At 40.2% G+C, this 22,162-nt stretch overlaps 2 protein-coding genes across 2 annotated transcripts in view; one reads left to right on the top strand and one right to left on the bottom strand.

Moving 5' to 3' along the window:
- Positions 1-389: 389 nt before the first annotated feature.
- Positions 390-6,525, bottom strand: chmp6b (charged multivesicular body protein 6b). Its single transcript, XM_010770539.1, has 8 exons — positions 6,312-6,525; positions 5,053-5,162; positions 4,256-4,343; positions 4,088-4,174; positions 3,903-3,968; positions 2,753-2,833; positions 2,599-2,671; positions 390-1,360 (listed from the first exon to the last, which is right to left on the bottom strand). The coding sequence occupies exons 1-8, from the start codon at positions 6,372-6,374 to the stop codon at positions 1,311-1,313; spliced, it is 618 nt and encodes a 205-aa protein (XP_010768841.1). The 5' UTR covers positions 6,375-6,525; the 3' UTR covers positions 390-1,310.
- A 12,191-nt stretch (positions 6,526-18,716) lies between these two features.
- Positions 18,717-22,162, top strand: part of LOC104950667 (band 4.1-like protein 2) — a 61,052-nt gene continuing 57,606 nt past the window's right edge. The window contains 1 exon segment of the mRNA XM_010777215.1: positions 18,717-18,986. The gene's annotated coding sequence lies outside the window, so the exon portion shown is untranslated.

Below are 22,162 nucleotides of genomic sequence, written 5' to 3'. Positions count from 1 at the left end.
AAGGAGCCGGCAGTGTTAACTGTTTGAGATTAAATGATTTACAGATTATTCAAATGGATCTACAATGATACAAGTTGAGCTCTGTCAGCCATCTTTCTATACATTTGGGCACAGTGAAATAATGAAAGGCCCCTGCTCTTACAATACTCAGTGTGTGGAGAGCCAGGGTGTGGATTGAAGAGATTACCAACTGTTGTCTGGGCTTCAGGTAAACCCTCAGACGATATGCTTAGCCCTCTCTCCAATGACACGGAGCTAATCCACAAGGGGAGCAGAGAATTAGATCAGTGAAGCGGCTGGAAACGGGGTCAGTCTTTTTGAGAGTTTACATGCAAATGTTAGGAAGATGTTGCAGGGTGGGTCAAATAACTGTGAGACAGACGAGATGCCAAAGACTACAGAGCAGGGCTTTTGTATTAATCCTTTGTCAAAAGGTCAGTTTTATACAATTACAAGAACAGTTGTTTTGTATATTGCATTCAGTCCTTCTGTTTTTCTTCCATCCAACATATATCACATTGTCTTTTTGCACTTACAAAATATTTCTTATCAATAAAAGCAAGAGAAATCAGGTCTTTGGGTAAAGTTTTCCATCTATGTAGACTGAGAACTAAAAGTATTCAGATACATGTATGCAGAGAAAGGGAGTGTCATCATGAAACCAAAACAATTGAATATACAATGCTTCCTTTTGGTTTCCACATTTGTCTTAAAATGAGCAGATATGTATGATATAAAAGACAGAAAAAGTTTAATTTGCATTTGATTTTACAGAGTGTTTTTTGACAGAAAGTAGTCCCACTGAAATCAGTTCACAGCACGCTCTGATGTGAAACATCCCGTGTCATCTGGACATTGTGGTTTTGGAAAAATGTTTCTGCTGATTTGTTTTAAGTCATTTTTACAATTCCTTGAGATCAAACGATATTCCGCTCACCTTCATTTTACTGAAAAGATGCAGGAATCTCAAAGTCTTTCTGTAAATAGCCTTTATATACTAAGAGATGATGTAATGATTCACAATGACATGCATTAAGGGAAGTCGATGTATTTCAAATGATTTAGTGGCGATATAACAAAGGTTAGGCACAGTTATCTGATTCCACAGGTCTTTAGGATTCAAATCAGCTTTCCTCCAGTGATGCGGTCCCGGCTGCCGGTGTGGACGCGGGGCAGCGAGGACAAACGGAGATCGGGTGACGATATGGAGGAGGAGCAGTCTCTGAGAGAGGCTGATCACTTCACCACAGGCCTCTGCAGCTGATGTGTGTGTGTCTGTAGGGGGGTGGAGGAGTGTTGTGGAGGAGCTCCTACGCAGCGAGCATCTCTCTCTCCGGATTCTTCCTGGGACCATCCCGCTCTGGAACAAAGAGATTCACAGAGTTACAAAAAAAGCAGTACATTGGTTTATTAACAACCCTGCTGAGAAGGTAGGGCTGCATCACTCTGACTTTCTTTTGCTATCCATTCTCATTTACACAATATCTGTAAATGTTATTACTGCACATATTTTATTCCATTCTATTTCTATGTAAATACTGCTATATTTTTAGCCTATATTTTTAATGTTATTATAGTTTTCTTAAAATAGTTCTTTATCTGTGTTTTTGAGTTTTTGTTTTACTTTTATGTCTGCACCTTGACATCAAGTCAAATTCCTCGTACGTGTCAATCTACCTGGTGAAAAACCTGATTCTGATTCTGATTAGATACTAGTAGTATTTTATGTTAATTATAACACAACCTAAAACAGGACTGTCAAAGGCAGCTGTTGAAAATTGCCGTCACAGGTGGGCAAACTGAGGCAGCGCTAACAGCTATACTGTTTAAACATGGTTGGTACCAATGCAAATACAAATCAGATCCTTAGCCATGGTGTAATCCTGTTTAGTAGTAGGGTGTACAACTAAAGGGAAAGGCAGTATCAGAATATTGTTACACAAATTTCCTTCCATCTGAAAGTGGTGCTTCTCTGCATTAAACGGCAGTCCATCACAAAATGATTGACTTTAGGAAAACGCTGGAATTCAGATTTGGCATTAATTTAAGGCGGGTAAACAATAAAGGATGTTTATTTATTGTTACAGGATGTGTATTTTGTAAAATGTGTAATAATAAGAAAAAGTTGTGTATCTTTAACATTGTTTTAACGCATGCTTCTTGGTTAATATCAAGCTGTTTTGGGCTCTTTTCTTTCTGTAACAAATGCACATTTCCCCTCTGAGGGAAGTGATTCTGAGAAACACTTTTTCAGTCAGTGTTGTTGAGAGAAGTTGGTCACAGACACAGAAGCAGCTAATGTTGCCTGACAGCTGTCGGTTCAATTGAGTTAGACATTAGTAAAATCCAGAAACTAAAATGTCCCCAAGAGAGTGTGGCTCGATCACTATGATGTTTGGTTATTTTGTAAATGATCTGCCATTGAGCCAAGGTTTCATTTAATCAGGAACAAGAGATAAAAGCAATGGGTTCAGCCTGGTATATAAGGGGAGCAACACGTTAGGATCACACGGCTGGGATGTCAGTACAACAGAAACAGGATAACAAAATGTCACAGCAAAGGTCAGAAAATAATGAAAAGCAAAGACAACAGCAGACCTGGTTTCTCCTCTGTGGCCTCGGGGACTTCTGGAAGCTCGTGTTCAGGAACCTCAGGCAGCTCCACGTCTCCCTGAGGGACAAAACGCATGATCAAACACTTCTTTCATCTCTAATTCAAATACACATATCTGAGTAATGGGGATCAGTGTACCTGAGTGATGGCCTCCAGCTCAGCCAGCACAGCGTCTTCATCCTCCTGAGTGAAGGAGCCCGCCAGCATGTCGTCTATTTGCTGCGGAGAGACCACACACTGTCAGAAAACCTCTAACACTTTGATACTGTACATCGGACTTTAGAAATATCTGCTGGCAGAACATCTTTCTAAGTATTTAAATAGACAACATGTCATTATTGGAACACAAATGCTTATTTATTCTGTGTTTATCACTGGTCTCTTTGCATTTAGTCCCCCTGTTTAGGAGTATCTTAGGCCTTTAGTAAATGCATTATTATATTCAAAATCATTCTGCAGAGACTCTTCTTTGGAACATTTGATAAGCCTAATTGAGCCTCCCAGCCACTTTCTTTGTGGTCGCTACACCCAGTTTGGAGACATCCTTAATGGCAAAGGATCATGGGAATTGTTGTTTTCACCACCATGCTGTCATTGCAGAGAGCTTCTACCGGTTAGGATTAACAAATCATTCAGGAGGGGTTTATCAGGAGCCAAATTATTCACAGAGGTATCGTCCTCCAAAGAATCTCAAATCTTGGTGATAAAAACACTGAATAAAGCCGTTACTTGTTGTCAAATCAAAGTTTTTCCAATGTAGTTTAGTTGCCGCTAATATTCACCAGCTTGTATCTCTGACAACCCATTTTTCCCAAGACTTAAATCCTTGATCTATTTAAAATATAAAGTGAAAAACAACCAAAATCGAAAAGTGTATTGTATTATGTGTGTGGATAAAAAGTCAATTTATTACATTACATGACATGTTAGACGCTTTTATCCAAAGCGACTTACATACTCAATACTGTGGGCAATCCCCACAGGAGCAATTTGGGGTGAAGTTTCTCAGGGACACAACGACATGCTGACTGCAGTGGGGTTTGAACCTGTTACCCCCTGATCCGAACACCAACGCACAACCCACTGCACCACACGCCTATGATCTAATAAACTGTTGTCTTGATTTCAATGACCTATTTCTTTCACTTAGTTGGAACTTGGAGAATGCAAGTTCATAATTCAACAAAATATATAATGGGTGTAGGTTTTTAGACATTTTACATAGTTAGATATTATATATTGAAATAGGTGCAGAAATAATTGTCATGTATGTGTGACAGGAACTTACCCTCTGGTACTCTATGGCGTCTTGGGTTTCATCCATAATCCGCTCGACCTCTTCAACGGACATCACCTGAGGAGGGGAGCACCCAGAGCCCGTCAATAACAGGTGACTCAGGGAGGGGGGGTGATGTATCAAACATGGGATAAAAACATTTGTCAGCCCCTCCTGGGACTCCGTACACCACCTACCTCGTGCATTTTCTTCAGACACTCATTTCCAATCTTCAGCCCCTGGATGACCTTTGTTTCAACCTGGGCGAACTCGATGTCTTGAACCTAAAAGGAGCAGAAAAAAGATGACCTGTTAGTTTCAAAGAAGCTGCTGCTGTTACCACTGGGTGTCAATCAAATCCTCACCAGGCGCTCCAGGTTTCCGATCTGGTTCTCCGTCTTGTCTAGAAGCTGGTCCTGGTAGCGCTTCTTTTTCAGCAAGAGGAGCGCTTTACTGTTTGAACAAGAAAGTATATTCAACGTGAATTCACAAAGCAGCCTGGAGTAAGATGGCAACAACATTCAATGATCTTGTCCTGCTTTTAAAGGCTGCATTCCAGTGAAGTGGTCTAACTTTCTGAACTTTTCCAGATGTTTTATTATTTGTCATTACCTGCTTATTCAATAAATCTACATTACTGATGATTATTAATCAAAATTATCCTGGTGGAAACAGTGTCAATGGACAACCTTACACATCTATATATAAATATGAATGTATTTCTTAAAAAAAAAATATTACTTTTTTCATATCGTCGAGCCCTACTTTAAGGTAAAAGTGAAGAAAAGCTCTCGTCAAAAAAACAAGTAATAAAATCTAAATCTGTTGAACTGAACAACATTATTTTTTCAAATAATGTTTTCAACATGTTGACAGAATTCTGCCTATTATCTATCTATTACCATTAAACGTATTAATGACAATAGGTTAAAATGTACATAGATTGTTATTTAAAGGATCTTGGACCCTGAATATCCTTAACAATGTTTTAATATGAATAACAATTGTTTCCATAAAAAAATGGTCCCTAATGTGAATCTTCAAATCATCGTTTCAATTCAAGGGACTCCACAGGTCAGACACCTTAACCAACAGCATCTCTTGCCTGTAATGATGTGTCCCTTTGTTTGACTGTAACACTGCAAACTCCTTTCCCACTCACTCTCTTTTGCCATCCTTCAGCAGCTGCTTGGCCAGAAGTCTCTCCTTCTCCAGCCGCAGGTTGATCCTCTTCTGATACTGCCGCAGCTTGTCTCTCTGCTGCTTCAGTTGCTGAGAGAACCAAGACAACACAATGACATTTATATTCACATATATATATATACTTTAAACCAATGCATTCATATGATAGAGCAGCTTTTGTTGCTCTCTGTGCAGTGGTGTAAAGTAACAACGTAGATTTCAAGTACTGTACTTAAATACAATTCTGAAGGACTTGTACTTTACTAGAGTATTTCAATGTTGTACTACTTTGTACTACAACTCAGAGGTACATGGTGTACTTCTACTCCACTACATGTATTTAATACCTTTAGTTACTTTACAGATGTGGATGAATGATGTGAAATATAATCACGGGTTAAATCAGACTTTAGTTCCACCTGGAGTAAATCCACAAGCTACCCTGAAGTATACAAAGTCATTCAAACTAGCTGCACCTTTACCAGCTTTGAGAACACTTTCATGATCAATCATTATAAACATATCATATCATATTATTCTGAAATGGACCAATCTGCACAATGACTACTTTTACTGTTGGTACTTTAAGTATATTTTGATGCAAATACTTTTGTACTTTTACTAGAGTAGCATTTTGATTGCAGGACTGTTACTTGCAGATTATTCCTACACTCTGGTACTTCTACTTTTACTCAAGTACAAGATCTGAGTACTGAGTAATATAGTGTCATAAACTCCAGGCTTGCAGCTCTGTCATCCTGTACAGAAGCTGTCAAACATACACAACCTGTAACAGACCAGTTTTAAGATATGTTACTAGATTAGCTAGGCCTGATGTACGTTAGCCTCTTTGGACAAAATCGGCTCTCATAGCTCAGCACCAATCTCGTTTAAGTGGTTAATATCTCAACTCATACAATTGAGTGACACTGTTTGCTACGGCTCTCAAACGTGACAACTGAAAGCAGAATAATAAAAGGGTTTTAGGTAATAAACAGACCTACATCTAAGGGTTAATTAAATGATATTAAAGCCGAATTACAGAGTTACTTGCATAGTGCTAAAGTGATGAAGTTGTGTTGTAAAAACTGTGTTTGTACGGTAACTGATATTAAAGGTTGTTAAATGGCTTTTATTTATAAAGCAGTGCGTCGGACCCCCTCTTGTTGCAGCACTGAACGTACAGTATCAAAGTTAAAACTGGACAGCTAGCTAATGTAAGCTAGCTGAGACACTCACCAACACCGCTTTGTCTTGTTCTGTCACTCGGGTTTGTTTCTTTTTTCCAAAAAGATTCCCCATTCTGACACAGCATCCCAGCTACGCTTTGCAGCCAGGAAAATAAATGCGAAGGTGAGCTAATTTAAAACCTGTTTTCCTAACTTATAAGAGGCATGCTAGGGTAGCTTCTCCTCCATTATTTGTGTAGTCATCTGTTCTTCTGTTGTCCACACCCACATCAGGAAGGACGGAACCCGGGCAGGGTCAACAACTACAGGAAGAAACTGTAGAAAACCTCAGAAATCCCTACAAATTATTCATCAAATTATGTATTCATTATGAGAAATGCTTCGTTACCCCTGTAAGCGTCAACATAAATGCATGTAAGTTAAAAATAAAGTACAAACAACGTGTAGAAAAAACCATAGTAGATGTACATGTGTGTGTATCGCCCTCCAGTGGTCACAAGTGAGAGCTGCAGTACAACATTGATCAAGCTAACTTCAAAACAAACGTAAAAACATTCATATAAGTAGAGTGGGGAGGAGTACTCAGATGATCTTGTACTTGAGTAAAAGTAAAGTACCAGAGTGTAGGAATACTCTGTTACAGTAAAAGTCCTGCATTCAAAAGGTAACTCAATCAAAGTACTAGCATCAAAATATACCAAAAGTAAAAGTAGTCATTTTCCAGATTGGTCCATTTCAGAATAATACATGATATGTTTTATAATGATTGATCATTAAAGTGTTATCCAAGCTGGTAAAAGTGCAGCTAGTTTTTATGACTTTGTATACGGTAGGGTAGCTTGTGAATTTACTCCAGGTGGAACTAAAGTCTGATTTAACACTTGGTTATATTTCACATCATTCATCCACGTCTATAAAGTAAGATATTAAATAAATGTAGTAAAGTTATAAGATCATAAACACCTTCATATTAAATGTTAGCTCAGTTCACAATGCATGGCAGAGGATCTGGTACTAACTGAACTAAATACAACATTACATAAATAAAGACTGGCATTTTATGTAAAGGTATAAGTGACTAAAACCTATTATTTGGGTTTAAATAAGCAGAGTCTACCAGTGGAATGGACAGTGGAACTATGCCCTGTTTCTATGGGAGCAGTGCAACACAGGGATGAATCTAGAGTGGCAGAATGTTCCGGCCTCAGTCCAGCAGAGAGCAGCAGAAAGGGAGGACACACTTCACAGCGGAGCTGAAAAACACTTTTTTATTCAACTTGTTCTGTTTTCCAGTAATGTACTGTGTTGGGGAAAGAATACATTTACTTTACCCACACTTCTCACTCAATTAAATTAATTTTCTCTTCAGTGACTCTACTAATATTAGAACAGTGAGATGTGCAGTTAACAGGAGATGCAATTGCTGGGTTTTTTCTTGAACTAAACAATTGAAAGGGGTAAATATTGCTCGATCTGTTACCTGAATTGGATGTGCAACAAATGGACTGCATTTGAGATGGTTTTTATGCACCACAGAAAACTTTATGAGGACTAAGAATTTGAAGTGATACTACATTTACCAAGAACAATGTGGTTCTCAGCAACAAAAAGTGACCTTTAACTCCCCCTTAAACCACACATTAGGACAAATGTAACACACCATGAATTAATTATTGATATTTAGTGATGTGGGTAGATGTATTTTTTTTAATTATCTAACTTTTTGGAAGGATGGGAAGCCTATTTCTCAAAATGACAAAAATAATCATTTGAATCGTTTATTTTTGTATACTCTTTTGTCTTTTCTATCTGGAGAAGTGCAGCTTTAAAACTGGACTCTATTTTGTACATGTTTAGTTTGTTTCAGAGAACAGCAATCCTCAGAAGGTGGCAGATGTACAAATGTTGTGTTTGGTACACAAGTTGACGATTCAGGAGGAGAAGCAAAGACAGTGGAGAGAGATGAAGGAGGAAATTATGACAGAAGACTGGCTACAAGGGATCGACTCAAAACGCAATTTTCAGGGCACACAACCATAGGCTACACGTCATGAACAGTTACAGAACATTTGACAAGTTAAGTTACATTTAAATAAAATAGTCCTATCCCCTATCTAAGGCCTCAGAAGTTTACTTTTTAAATAATATCATTATACATGGACCTAACATATCGCCACCTAAACCCAACCTAATGGGACCAATGTTAGCTAAAACTAGCCTAAGGAATATCCTTTCATTTAACTACGTGTTTGCATGTGCATGACACTGTATCGCATGTTGTGGGATTTTTTCATTTAGGGACTGGAAGAAACCTGCCGCCCCAACTCAGATGTTCAATCTGACCATTGATTGACAGTTTTAGATTTAACCTGGTCCATATCTGGGGATAAGATACTGTTTGATGAATGTTGACATGTTTCTAAATATTGATTGAGTTATAACAGGTAACGCAGATGCAGAATCAGTGGCCAAGGGGCTACTGTGAGAGATGTAATTCCAGAATGGGAATATCAAAGAAGTTGACCTGTGATAATGAAACCATTTTGTAATGTGGATTTTTTAACAGATATTAGAGTAACTGAGGTTTGAAATGTAGAACGAACATATTACAGTTAAGTCAAGCTAAAATATAGTCATGTAATGAGACAGAATTTAATTTAGACAACTTTCTTTCTCTAGCCTGGTAAATAATTAGATGTAAAAGCCATAGACTTTATTGTTTGGGTCATTATGGGGATAGAAATTAACACAAGACTAGTTTCACAACGGCAATTTAAGACATTTTAGACATTCTCCTGCTATGAGATACATGTAAGGGCATCTGCTGACATTGGAGTTGATATATGGAAACGCTAGCAACGAAAAACGTTTACCCATTTAAACAGTCATGGTAGATACCTTGTTTGTTTTAAAAATCATAAATACACAAACAACAATGGATACTTACAGGTTGTGTACCTGAATCTCCCGCTGGTCCAAACAAAGTAGGAACAGCATCGTCCTTCAGTGCCCTACGCTGTACATATCCGGCATGAATCGCTGCAATGTTTGCGAAGCTTTGGTCCGTGAAATGCCATTCACACAGTACAATACCGGCTCGAACATCTGAAGGAACAGTGTTAACAAGAAATGTCAACCACTGACTTCGTCGTGGTTCTGCCCTCGGTAAGGCATACGTTGAAGATTTCCCCTTACAAGACAGGAAACAGACCCTTGTTGGCATGATTGGATACAGTTTTTAACTGAACCTGAGCTTCCAACAGTATATATGTTCGGCTGGCAGAGGGTGCGGCCATAGCTCTGGGCATGGCTACTAGACCGTTTACATGCATAAAAACCTTCATAACACACAAGGGGACGGGTGATAATAGGGTGACCAGGTCCGGAAAAGCATGACATGGGACCCTTAAGTAAGTATTTTTGTATTAGTTTTTTTATAGTATAGGTTAGACAGTTTATTGAGTGTTTGTTTTGTTGCTTTATGTATTTAGTGAGTTTTTACCTGATTACATTAAAACACTTTATTTTGATACTTTGTTTGTCTCTGCATGGAGCATTTGATTCCACGCCTTTGTACAGCCTTAACAGTACAATCTGGCCTAAACATGGAATTAGCAGATGCAGAACCAGTTAAAGCAGCGATACGATTTCAGGGCGAGCGTCTAGACCAGCATGAGCAGCAACATGGACTCCAAGCCTCTGTCAACACCCAAAGCAGCAACATGGCGGAGGCGGTGCATCGTGTGATGGCACGCCTGGACGCCGGTGCCACTGCCACTGCCCCGGCATTACCTGATGCTGCGGCTCATCCTCAACAGCTGGCAGCCCCTCCAACTACAGCAGTGCCGCTTCCTGGATCTCATGCTGTCCCGCTTGGCCCCTCCAGATAAGTTTTCGGGATATTCCAATGACTGTAGATCCTTTCTGACTTAGTGCGATCTACAATTTAAGTTAATGCCCTACATATATTACATGTCACTTGCTAGACCTTTTTATCCAAAGCGACTTACATACTCAATACTGTGGGCAATCCCCACAGGAGCAATTTGGGGTGAAGTGTCTCAGGGACACAACGACATACTGACTGCAGTGGGGTTTGAACCTGTGACCCCCTGATCCGAACACCAACGCACAACCCACTGCACCACACGCCTCCAGTATAGCTCTGATTATGCTCAGATCGCATTTATCATTTCTCATCTGTCCGGCTGTGCGGCTGCATGGGCTATGGCGGAGTGGGAGAAAAATTCTGCAACTTGCAACTCTGTCTCTCAGTTCATCCACTCGTTTAAAAGAGTGTTTGCACATCACACACCAGCTGTAGAGAGCGCACAGAATTTGACCTACATTCAGCAAAATCGACACCGAGTGGCGGATTATGCAATTGAGTTCCGCACTATGGCTGTTGATTGCGATTGGAATTATTCAGCGTCAAGGGACATATTTCGGAACGGACAATCAGAGAAAATTAAGGATCTTTTTTTGCTTATGGATCCTCCCACAGACTTAGAAACTATGGTAGCGGCTGCTATTAAGATTGACAATCGTATCTGTGAGAGGGATAGAGAAAGAAAGAAGAGTGCCGTTTGGTCCAGCGGAACCAGGGGGTTCTCGTCTGCTTTTCATCCTGTCCGGAGGACATCATTCGGCTCGTCACCTGCTTCAGAGGCCACAGCGCCCCCCATTGACTCGGAGGAGCCGATGCAGGTTGGCAGGGCCAGAATCTCTCCGGAGGAACGATGTCGCTGACTAGTGGAGGCAAGATGTTTCTACTGCGGTCAACAAGCCATATGTCCAGTAAAAGACCAGGCTCGCCAGTGAAAGGGAAGACACTGGTAAGCCAATCTGACTTTTTTTACTTCCCTCCACGCACATTAACTCAAGTTATGTTATGTGAAGTTAAACAGGTTATTGAACAGGGGGCACTTGTAGATTCTAGAGCCGATGAGAGTTTTGTGGATAAAGAGCTAGCTCTTAGGCTTAACCTGACGTTGACTCCATTACCTTTGCCGTTAAAGGCAAACGCGTTAGATGGGCGCCTACTATTCACAGTGACTCATTGCACCACACCCGAATCTTCACTTCTAGAAGGAGCAGGTTGAATGATACTAGCACATGTGTGAAGAACAAATCGTGTTGTAAGGGGTTCGAACATGAAAAGGACTAGCGGCTTAGGCTCTGTCCTATACACGTTTTCATGGTTCCCATTAGGATTTTACTAGCCCACAACTCGACTTAATTTGTTATTTGATACAGGGTTGTACTCACAGTAACTAACNACCAATAACAATAGGTTTCCTCGCACTTCGTGCTAGGACGCCGTTGGGTCCTAGCACATCGTGCTCGGGCCCTAATTATTCTCAAATAGTCTCTGTCATGTTCAACAGGGGCAAGAAGAAGCTTAAAAAAACTTTTCTGGTCCTACCCCCTCTAGCATATAATTTTTCTTATAAATAAAATATTAGGTCATCGTCATCAGCAACATGTTTGACTCTTAATGTGGCGGACCATGCGAACGCACAAGAGTGGTAGTAGTGTGTAGGGGTAGGGTGTAGGGGGCGGTTTGGGATTGGGCCAGAGAGCGGGAGCTTGGAGGCAGGTCTTAAGGAAAAACTCTACTGCGCATGCTCTGTGGGCCCACATCTGAGTACTTCTGCCCTCGACCATGCTCTCAGGCAGGATCCAGTTGTTGTACAACTTCCATCAGCTCTCATTAATATATAACTGTGATAGAATATAACCCGTTTCTCTGAGGAGAAGAAGAGACTTTATGGAGCTTTAGAACAATTCCACCTCTTCATCCGGGTCCTTATCTGCTGTTAGCTGCTCCATGCTAGGTGGCTAATGATCGTTGGTGAACATCAACAAACTGAAGACCAGAGGAGCAGAAACACCGGGTAATACTGAGTACGTTTACTGTAACACTGAATAGTTTAATACTGATAATACTGTGCACTTTAAAACGGAGTACTTTTACTTTAAAACTACGTACTTGTACTACTGATAATACTGAGCACTTTTACTGAAATACTGAGTACTTTTACTCCTAACAATATTGAGTACTTTTGCTACTGATAATACTTAGCACTTTTACTTTGATACCGATTGTTAGGGAATAATTTGCCCTCCATGTCCTCCTTCACCCTCTGACGCAGATGCTCAGCCTTGGACAGTTGCTATCTCCCTTAAGGAGGGGCTGCCCTAGCATTTGTTGTTGTTACCAGTTTATGACTGGGCAACTCTCGGTCAGAGATAGTTTATTGTTGTGGGACACCTGGAACACATCCTTCTCGGGGGTTTTGATGACCCCGAGGTGTAAGATCCTCTAAGCCAGGGGTGCCAAACTCAAGGCCGGGGGCCAAATCCGGCCCGCGACCTAATTTTATGTGGCCCGCAAGAGCTTGCAAAGAATATAATAATACAATTGGTGTAATTGTTGAATATTTATTTTCAATTATTTGCCCTAGACTTCTGCTTTCCGACGTAGGTATTTAGGAAGATATTACCAGATCTGATAATAATCCAATGCGGGGCCAACAATGTAATATAATACATTATTTAATATATATTATATATTTACATATGTATATATTTATATATAATTAAAATTACAACCGGCCCTTTGAGTGCCACCATAATGCTGATGTGGCCCGGGATGAAATTGAGTTTGACACCCCTGGTCTAGATGAATGATAGAACATGGGGAAAATTCTCCATTATAAAGTCACTGTGATGGATTCATTAATTTAGCGTTTCATTAATTTGAACCATTAAGTTACCGTATTCATTATGTGTCAACCATTCATTGGAGTGTCACAATAACAGGGGAAGGCTTGAGAGGAGAAGAATTGGGGAGCACAGAGGAGAGGGGATACCAGGGCAAAGAGGAAAGGATGAGGGGAGGAAACGGAAGTGAGAGGAGAGGAGTGTCTGGGGATTACGAGGGTGAGAGGGAGTGCAGAGCAACTAACTTCTTCTCATTAGTAGCCTTTGAGAGACTCAGACGTTTGGAAAAATATCTTGGAAAGGGTGTAAAGTACCCTGTGAACTTTGTGTTTGTATGTTGAGGGGGGGTGGCAGATTTGAGGGTCAATAGACGGTGTTTCCCACAGCTTGAAACTGAGAATAACTATCAAGTTACCCCAGTTGGAATACAAGGAGAGGGGGTGGGACATATGTGAATTGTACTTGTTCAGATTGATAATAAACATGACTTTACGGATGTTTTCCACTCTGTCACTTCCTGTCTTTATTTTGACCGGTTCTTTGTGATAAACACACAGATACCTAGACGTATGTAGGGCTAAAAATGAGAACTGGAGATAGAGAGAAGGATTAACCGAGTGAAACAGGAGAACGGGTTTGAAGTTGCCCCCTTTGCCGCACTTCCTGTTTCCTGGTTTGGGGTCAGAGGTTGGCGGTCTGTGTTTAGCTGATACTGGGGGTTTAAATAATCTGTCTGGTCCTGTATTGACCTAATGGGAAGAGCCAGTTGCGGCAACATATTTCACTTGGTGACGTGTGAGTGTGCGTCTGGACTTTAGGAGTCCTCTCCTCACGGCAATTGGGAAAACAGGATGATGTCCTAGAAACGAGGACATCTCACTGCGTTCACAAGGGGGCTGTCTAATTTTAGAGTTGAGGGTCAAGGGTAGTATTTAGAAAATTAATGTCAGGCAGTTCTGCGTGTGGAGGGCTTTAATTGTCTTTAAAGAACAAGTGCTGCTGACCATGCTTAATGCTTGTTGCAGTTTATCCACTGTTACTGGATCAGTGTTTCCGCCAGACCAGGGCTGAGAGGGCGTCCACCCCGAGAGCGTGCGTGACGTCACGTCTTGTCACGTGACTTGAATTTTGAATTGAGCCGTCCCTTATAGATACTATCTCTTTACGTATTAGTGATGGGAATTCATTAGGCTCGGCTCAAATTTTACTACAGTTTACCACAGAGCCTCAGTTTCGCCGCTGCGAGGCTCCGGCGCTCGCAATTCACGCGCGTGCTCCACTAGCACCCCCCGTCAAGGTCACCGGCAGTACACTTTCTGTCACAGGAACACGCTTTGCTGGCAGCGAAAATAATCCCACCAGAAACCTTTGCCCCTGCAACAGAGGGATGTCCTTGTCCTTTTTATTTTTCGTCATTTCAAGCGATTAAAAACTCTCGATCTTCTCTCGAATTATTTATTTTTTTGGACGCCAATGGCGGCAAGACAAACGCTGGGCTGGATAATGAAGGTAAACATGATATCAAGATACCATGCGTAGTCCAATTTTAAATTAAATCCATCTGCGCCAGAGCTAGGGTTAAGTGACATGGAGAAAATACATTTCTTCAATATTTTTAACCAAATTCTTGATATTGATATTGTGAAGAACTTTAAGACTATTGGTACTTATTAACCCTAACATTCACACAATGAGATGTTGATGTATAATCATCAGTAATGTTGATTTTAAGTGGCTAAATGAAAACAATAGAATAGCTTTAACTGTTTTGTTGTTTCAGAAAAGTAGATCACTTTACTATAATGAAGCCTTTAAGACTTAGAAAAGACACCACAAGATGATTTTTTTTTACTCATTACATATATGTGATATCAAAACATTGCCCCGTCCTAGCCTGAGGATGCTATTCCCTAGCGTCGTGTGTATCAAGTTGCCTCTTGGCAGCTGTAGTAAGGAGCCACGATGCCAATTAAGTCATTTGTTTTACCGTGGCACCTGTTGTTATCACCCTCTATGGGATATGCGTTGTCATAGTAACACCAAACCCACGGCTGTCTCTGGTACTCGAGAGACCACGCCGAGCAACACGTTTTCACCACGAGATTCGCCGTCTTTGTTTCTTCTTTCACTCGCTTCCTCTTTCTCTCTTCTCAGCTAATGCCTCTCTTCTTTCCCGTCTTTCTCACTCCCTCTTTCTCTCTCACGTACACACAGCAAACAGTATCTCCTCTCATGCACTCCTGTGACCCGCCCATACTCTCACCCGCACACACAGTCATTCACACATTCACAGAGACAGGGCAGTTGCGCCTGACTGCTTTAATCGCTGAATAGGGGTGTTTAGTTGCTAACAATGGTAGTTATGAGCTTACCCATTATTGTCACACACACACACACACACACACACACACACACACACACACACTTGCATACGCACAGAAAGAGAGACAGAGATACTTAAACGTTACAAGATAGGGTTTATAAAATATGCTTTCGTTTTTCACCATTCTGTCGCCTACAATTTCCGCAGATTCACATCACATGTTTTCACAGTAATGCAAAAAACTATGTTTATTTGTACCTTAGCATTATACAAATGCTAATGTGGTGCAAAATAAGGCATAGCATTGTCATTTTAGGACATGCTAACAAAGTTAAATGATGTGGAGCCAGTAAAGTAAGTTAAATGTAAAGTCATGAATATTCGTTAATGTAGCATATATAAAGAATGGAGCATCCTCACATTTTCTTGAGAGTAAAAAGTCATTTTCTTGACATTATTTTGGAGGTGACAATAGCAGTTATGAGCTGTAATGATACGGTACAAAAGTAATCACATAGTATTGGTCATTTAAACACCACGAGGTGACAATTCATTTAAGATGAGCTCAAACTGAAGGCAGCAAAAAGGTAAGATGTAGGTTTTATTTTCGGGCGGGGACGTTTTTGTTCGGTGTAGCTGCGAGAGACAGACAGCGATGGAGAAGAGATGAGTAGATAGGCAGGCAGGCAGGCAGACACTCAAACATACACAGGGATTATCCTTTGTGTAATCCTCAGTGTGAGGGTCAGAGTGCAGTGTAGGGACAGACAGACATGTTGAAAATGTTCACACCAACATCCTGTGTGTATAAATGCGCGAATTACAATCCCATATCTGATGTGGTTATCATTAGTTTCGCTTGTGTGTGTTTACATGCTTTGGAATGCGTTTGTGTGTGTGTGTGTTTGGCATCTGTGTGTGTGTCTTGGTCATTGCGTGACAGATGGGCAGATCGTACAAGAGAACAGCACAGATTAGGATTCTGCACTCTGCCTGTACGCGTGTGGTTATTTGAAAACCAAACTGGGGCTCAGTAACCGTCAGCTGTTGGACCGCGCTGGGCGAAACACTTTGAAAAGCTGTTAGCTTGTTGCGTCACTGTTTACATTCGGGAGGTCCCAGTATGATCTGCTGGATTGGATTCCTTTGAATTCATTAGTTTCAGCTGAATGAAGACCATTACATTTATAATGCTTAGTTTATTTGATGCCATTGCAATATATTTGAGTAAAAACAAGCACATTTTACTATATATTACAACAATATAAGAAGTGGTTTATCCAGTAAAACAAACGACAACCTCAAAGTTTTAATATTATTTTCAGTTTTTTCTGCTTCTCTTGGGCTGTTGTGACACGAGGTGGAAACTATAGCTACACATTTTAAGTGTTCAAAACAAACATCCTTTGAACATATTTGTAATTTGTAATTTAATGGGGAAGCTAGGGCTTCTCGATTATGGCAAAAATCATAATCTCGATTATTTGGGTCAATAATTGATATCACGATTATTAAAAACGATTATCCATTTACTTTGAAAACATCCATTTATTGAAAAAAAAAAATGCGAACAGTATGTTTTTAACAGTTGATTACCCTGAACTTTAAGTGTAATTCAACTGAAAAACTAATTAAAAAAATAAATAATAATAATAATAATGGTTTTATTTCAATGATATTGTTTGCATAATCGTTGCAAGCCAAAAATCGTTATTGCTATTAAAATAAGATTAATTGAGCAGCTCTAGGGGAAGCACCCCTGTCTTCAGTGGGTGTTGTCCCTCAGCGAGGAGTGGGTTTGGGGGGAGGGAGGGTGCACTTCCTCATGTCCTGCCTGTAATATCTACTGTATTGGATGCGGTTTGAAATGGGTTTAGGCACGGTAATAATCCCCATTGTCACTTCCGCGCTCGTCCACTAATCTGTATTTTTGCTCTGGTAATCTCTTGTCTCCATGGCGATTTATTGTTGTAGTCTATGAATGTCGTTGCCATGAAAACCAGTTCCTCCCCTCCCTGCCCCCGTTCCGCCCCTAAGAGTTGGGTGGGCGGGTATGGATATTGTTTTTGTATTTTTTTATTGGCCCTTTATCCGTTTGGTAAAAAGAACATAGATGTCAAAAACAACCTTTTTGACTTTTGCACTCACTCCTGTGACGGTTCCACCATAACATGTTATCTCCCGGGCTCAGGCTGGTTCAGGAAGTTGTTGTTGCTAGGACGACAACCCCTAAAGAGCCAGACAGACGGCAATAAAGTTGTAAGTAGCCGAGCTTTAGTGCTTGTGTCTGTGCACGATGGTGGTTGTGACAGTGTGAGGGGCGGGGCTCAAACCTTTCTTCACCTCCTTCCCAATCATCTCGAAATGTAATTAAATCTGTTCCAAAGTAAATGCTGGCTGTAAAAAAAGTTTTTCGAAAATCAAATTATTTTCCAAAACTCAAATGTTTGTGTCATACATAAAACACCATGGAAATGATTAGATTCCTAATTAGCGCACATATTATTTGTTATCAGTATCTTAAAAATCGTGTAACTAATATTATATATTAATTTGACGGCTGAAAAATTGGGATTGTTAAAAATAAGAATTATATCAATCTTTGCTTGTATGATATATTTATGTACTTTTTTTTTTACCTTTTTAAATTTGAACCGAAAAAAAAAGAATTACAAATATCTACATCATGAAATTATTTACAAAACAAAAAGTTATGTGTCATAAATAAAACACCATGGAAATGATAAAACTTTGGTTGGCTCACATTTTATTTGTTACAAATAAAGTGTTGACGGCTTTCTGAGACATTAACGTGATTATTTAAACAGAGCTGTGTTTGTTTAGGGCTCGGTCTACCTTCTGTGTTGTGACCATCCTAACATGTATTTTTGATCGTCCCTTACCTTTTTTTTTTTTCATCCTCAAGACCTGAAGTTCAAGCCGTGTTGAGGGATGAAAACAGACTACATTTGGAAATGAGGACATGGACTCATAGGGGGAATCTGTACAAGTGTATATAAAAGACAGCACTCTAGCCACAGGCAGTTTGAACCAAATAGAATATCTGGCTATGGCTTCTTCTCTGGTGATTGTTTAAGAGGTCTCTGTTTAATGGATATATATGTTTTTGTTTTACTAATGATGTCTATCCTCAGAAGAATGACATTGCAAAAGATGAGAAGCCAGTGGGGTGATACTAATGACTGTGTTGTAGAGATGCTTCTGAAACATAGTCCATGATAGCATCCATTAGCAGTCTGGCACAGTAGGTGCGGTTTCTCTCCTTCTCCTTTCTCCTTCATCCATCCTTCTTTCACCTCTCGCTGTCTCTCTTCCTCCAGCACTCCCTGAGCCTCCGCTCCTCTCTTTCACACTCTCCCCCCCACCCCCCACCCTCCACTTCTCTGCCCTTGTTTCTGTGAGCGAGCGTCCCGAGGGGAAGCAGCGCTCCGAGGGAGAGACGAGAGAGGGAGGATGGGAGAGAGAAAATGGCAATGATGGTTTGTAGGGCAGGCATTTTCTAAGACGTGGGAAGTGAGTAAGGCAGATGTAGGCAAAAGGAGAGAGAAGAAGAGTGAAAGAAAGTGAGGACTATTAGAAGGGTAAGTGGTGTAAAGAAGAGAGACAAAAGAAAAGGAGTTACGGGGAATAAGAGCGCAACAGAAGCAACGATAGGTAAGGACATTTGTTTGGTGTCCATCAGTTTGTTTAATCATTCATTCAACTCTTATTTTGACAAACAGAATGCAACAGGTGGTAAAGTGATGGATTTAGTGTCTTGTGACGGTCATGTGCTAAGGCTGTTAGTAGTGTACTTACAGCAGGTGGAATTTACAGTGGGAAAACCTCATATTCTAATCTGATCGAGTCAAACAAATAATAACATTAAAGAATACTAACTACAACTAAAATATATAGTGATGGCTGCTTTGATGTAACTTGCAATTATGTACGTTTACAAATGATAAGATGAGGAAATACCTTAAGATATGCCAAGTGAGAGGAACAGATATAAAGAAAGATGGGTGTTGAGAGTGAGTGTCTAAGTTTGTGTGTGTAATGATTGCAGGCTTTTCTCTATTTAGACAACTGCTGCTAATTGACGGTGCAATAGTGCAGGGCTCGCCTGAAACAAAGACATACTTTCTTGATGATACAAGAAAACATCTGTTAACCTCTTTCATACAGAAGTGAGTTTATGACGCAGGTCTGCTAAAATCACGTTTAACCCATTCATGACCAGTGGTGAAAAAAGTACTCAAGTCCTTTACTTAAATCAAAAGTATTGATACAACAGTAATACCAAAAAAGTATAATACACGAGTATTATCAGCAAAATATATCAAATATAAAGATATTCCTTATTCAAAATGTGTGTTATTCTGGTAGAATATATATTTTTTTACAATTACATGTCAACATTGTTTAATGTAGTAATGTTTCAATACTTTCTCTACTACTGTGAATATATAGATCATATAATCACATCATGTTATGGGATGTAGTTGAGCAAAAGTATAAAGAAGTAGTTGATAGAAATATTCAAGACAAGTTCATGAAAATGATACTTGAATACAGTACTTGAGTAAATGTACTTAGTTACTTTCCACCACTGCATAGTACTGTCAAATATAAAAGTACTGTCATGACTACCATCCCCCATGAAGGACTTGCATTAGATGTTAGTCAGACTATTTTACGATGTATATATGAAGAGAGAGCATGTAATAATGTCACTGCTATTGTTTTAATGGACTGTGGGAAGAAGAGAGACAGAGGAAGGGGTTTAGGGGGAGATGATGTGAGTGGACGATTGAATGGGGGCCCGGAAGGAAGGGATTGAGAGAGAGATGAGGGCAGAGATTTAGTGAAAACGAGAAAGAGGCACCCTGGGCTGGAGAGTGGAAGATAGAAAGAGAGGAGAGGGTGAGTTCTAAAGTTGTGAGGGAGGTAAACAAGGCTCCCCGTTTTACAGACAGAGGGGCCGGTTTAAAGAGGAGGCCGTGACCAACGTCTTGCAGAAAGCTGCACTCTGATGCCAACTCGCACAAAACACTCTGATACACTGCTGGCTAGTCCATTGAGAAACACGGTGTCCCTGAGGAGGGGAGCTGCAGTATGGATGGTGACTCTACTGAAGGGTCGAAGGAGCACATTGGGCCTGACCCCAATCCTCATAAATAGGGAGAAGAATGTGCTCAAATTGATTAATAATGTATTCAGATCGCCTGAGCAGATAAAAAAAAACCTGCACACTCTTAATACTTCCAAATGATTGCTCTTTTAAAGCTTGAGTAACAGTGTCATCGTGCCTGCACTGTACACAACTATCCCCAACTTTATTGAAAAATGTTATACAATGCATTGAGAATACATGTTAAAGTTCCAATAGTGCAAAAATATTGTAAATAATGTTTAAGTGATGTCAAATACGTTTAAAAAATAAAAGATATATAATAATGCATGTCAGTTTATTGATATAATAATGAATCTGCCGAAACATTGGCTTTTGTACAAAATAGGTAATATTTCGATCTATGTTTGTATATATTATTTGTACCTTTTTTCTTTAAAGGTCGCTCTGTAAATGTAACCCATTAAAAGAGCATTTAAAAAACATGTACTTACCATAGTTTAATATTTCCCAAAAGATGCAACTGCTGTTTACAGTGAGAGAACAGCACTACACTTGGGTCAATGCCAAGATGAGTCAGCAGAGCCATTCAGAATCATCCATGAAATGTAAATAAACAACTGTGTGATCTGCGAAGTAAAGAAATTTCTCTCTCAAAACTTTAGCCTGCTGCTGGTACTAGACTGAAAGTAAAATAATCAATGAAGTCAATAGGATTCATCCTGTGGGGATCAGAATGATTTTAGCAAATGTCACGCTAATCCACCTTAAAGTATTCCAGTGTGCACCAACATAACGAACGCAATCATCTTCTGACCTAGAGACGGATGTGTCCATCCTTAAACTGGAGAATGCATCTGTGACCTGATTTTAGGTAAACATCATTATTAAGAACCAGAGGGCTTAGTGCTGATTGCTGTTTGTTGTGTTTTATCACTAAGATTCCCTCCTGAAAAACGATGGTATTTGGTTTTTTTCTCCTCATCTGCAAAAGAACACACTTATATTGCCTGTCTGACATTTGCACACACCTCTCTCTCTCACTCCTCCCTCTCTCACTCCTCCCTCTCTCACTCCTCCCTCTCTCACTCCTCCCCACCCTGCCTCATTAGCCGATCATGCTAAGGAGACCTGTTTTTTTTTGTACTCCTCTCTCTCTCTCTCTCTCTCTCTCTCTCTCTCTCTCTGTGTGTGTGTGTTGACGTAATGAATAAGGGAATTAGAGGAGAGGGCCAGAGAGACATGATTCAGAAGGAATTGAAAGGACAGTGGATGACAATGACTCAATAGAGTATGCATCATGCTTAACCCTCAGCCTGAAGGCAATCGTGTGGAAACTCAATCAAAAACACTTAAAAGCAGACTGTGTGTATATTGGTGGACTCCCTTAGCGGGCAGGTTCGCACAGTCTGACCTCGTCTTCCCCTTAACACCAATTTCACGGGTCAACTAGTTTTATCATGAAATTAGTGTCACGCCAAATGACTATGTGCGTTAAGAGGGTGTGTGTGGACAGCGCTGCCAAAGATATTTGGGTTGAAGAGTGTTTGTCTGTGTGTTGACCACAGCTGCAGGGTCAAAACAATGACTCGCATACAAAGAATTGAGTAATTTCCCCTCTTTCTGTGTGTGTGTGTGTGTGTGTGTGTGTGTGTGTGTGTGTGTGTGTGTGTGTGTGTGTGTGTGTGTGTGTGTGTGTGTGTGTGTGTGTGTGTGT

The sequence above is a fragment of the Notothenia coriiceps genome, unplaced genomic scaffold, assembly GCF_000735185.1.
Source record: "Notothenia coriiceps isolate Sejong01 unplaced genomic scaffold, NC01 NC01_scaffold00000339, whole genome shotgun sequence".
NCBI classification, from domain to species: domain Eukaryota; kingdom Metazoa; phylum Chordata; class Actinopteri; order Perciformes; family Nototheniidae; genus Notothenia; species Notothenia coriiceps.
Note: the sequence above shows the minus strand (reverse complement) of the source record. Positions and strands in the feature narration are given on the sequence as shown.

Excerpts from the sequence above, each read along its gene's own strand:
- chmp6b (XM_010770539.1), bottom strand. The coding sequence starts at position 6,374 with ATGGGGAATCTTTTTGGAAAAAAGAAACAAACCCGAGTGACAGAACAA. Across the intron at positions 2,672-2,752 it reads AGCTGGAGGCCATCACTCAG|GGAGACGTGGAGCTGCCTGA; the intron begins GTACACTGATCC and ends TTTGTCCCTCAG. Across the intron at positions 1,361-2,598 it reads GGCCACAGAGGAGAAACCAG|AGCGGGATGGTCCCAGGAAG; the intron begins GTCTGCTGTTGT and ends TCTTTGTTCCAG.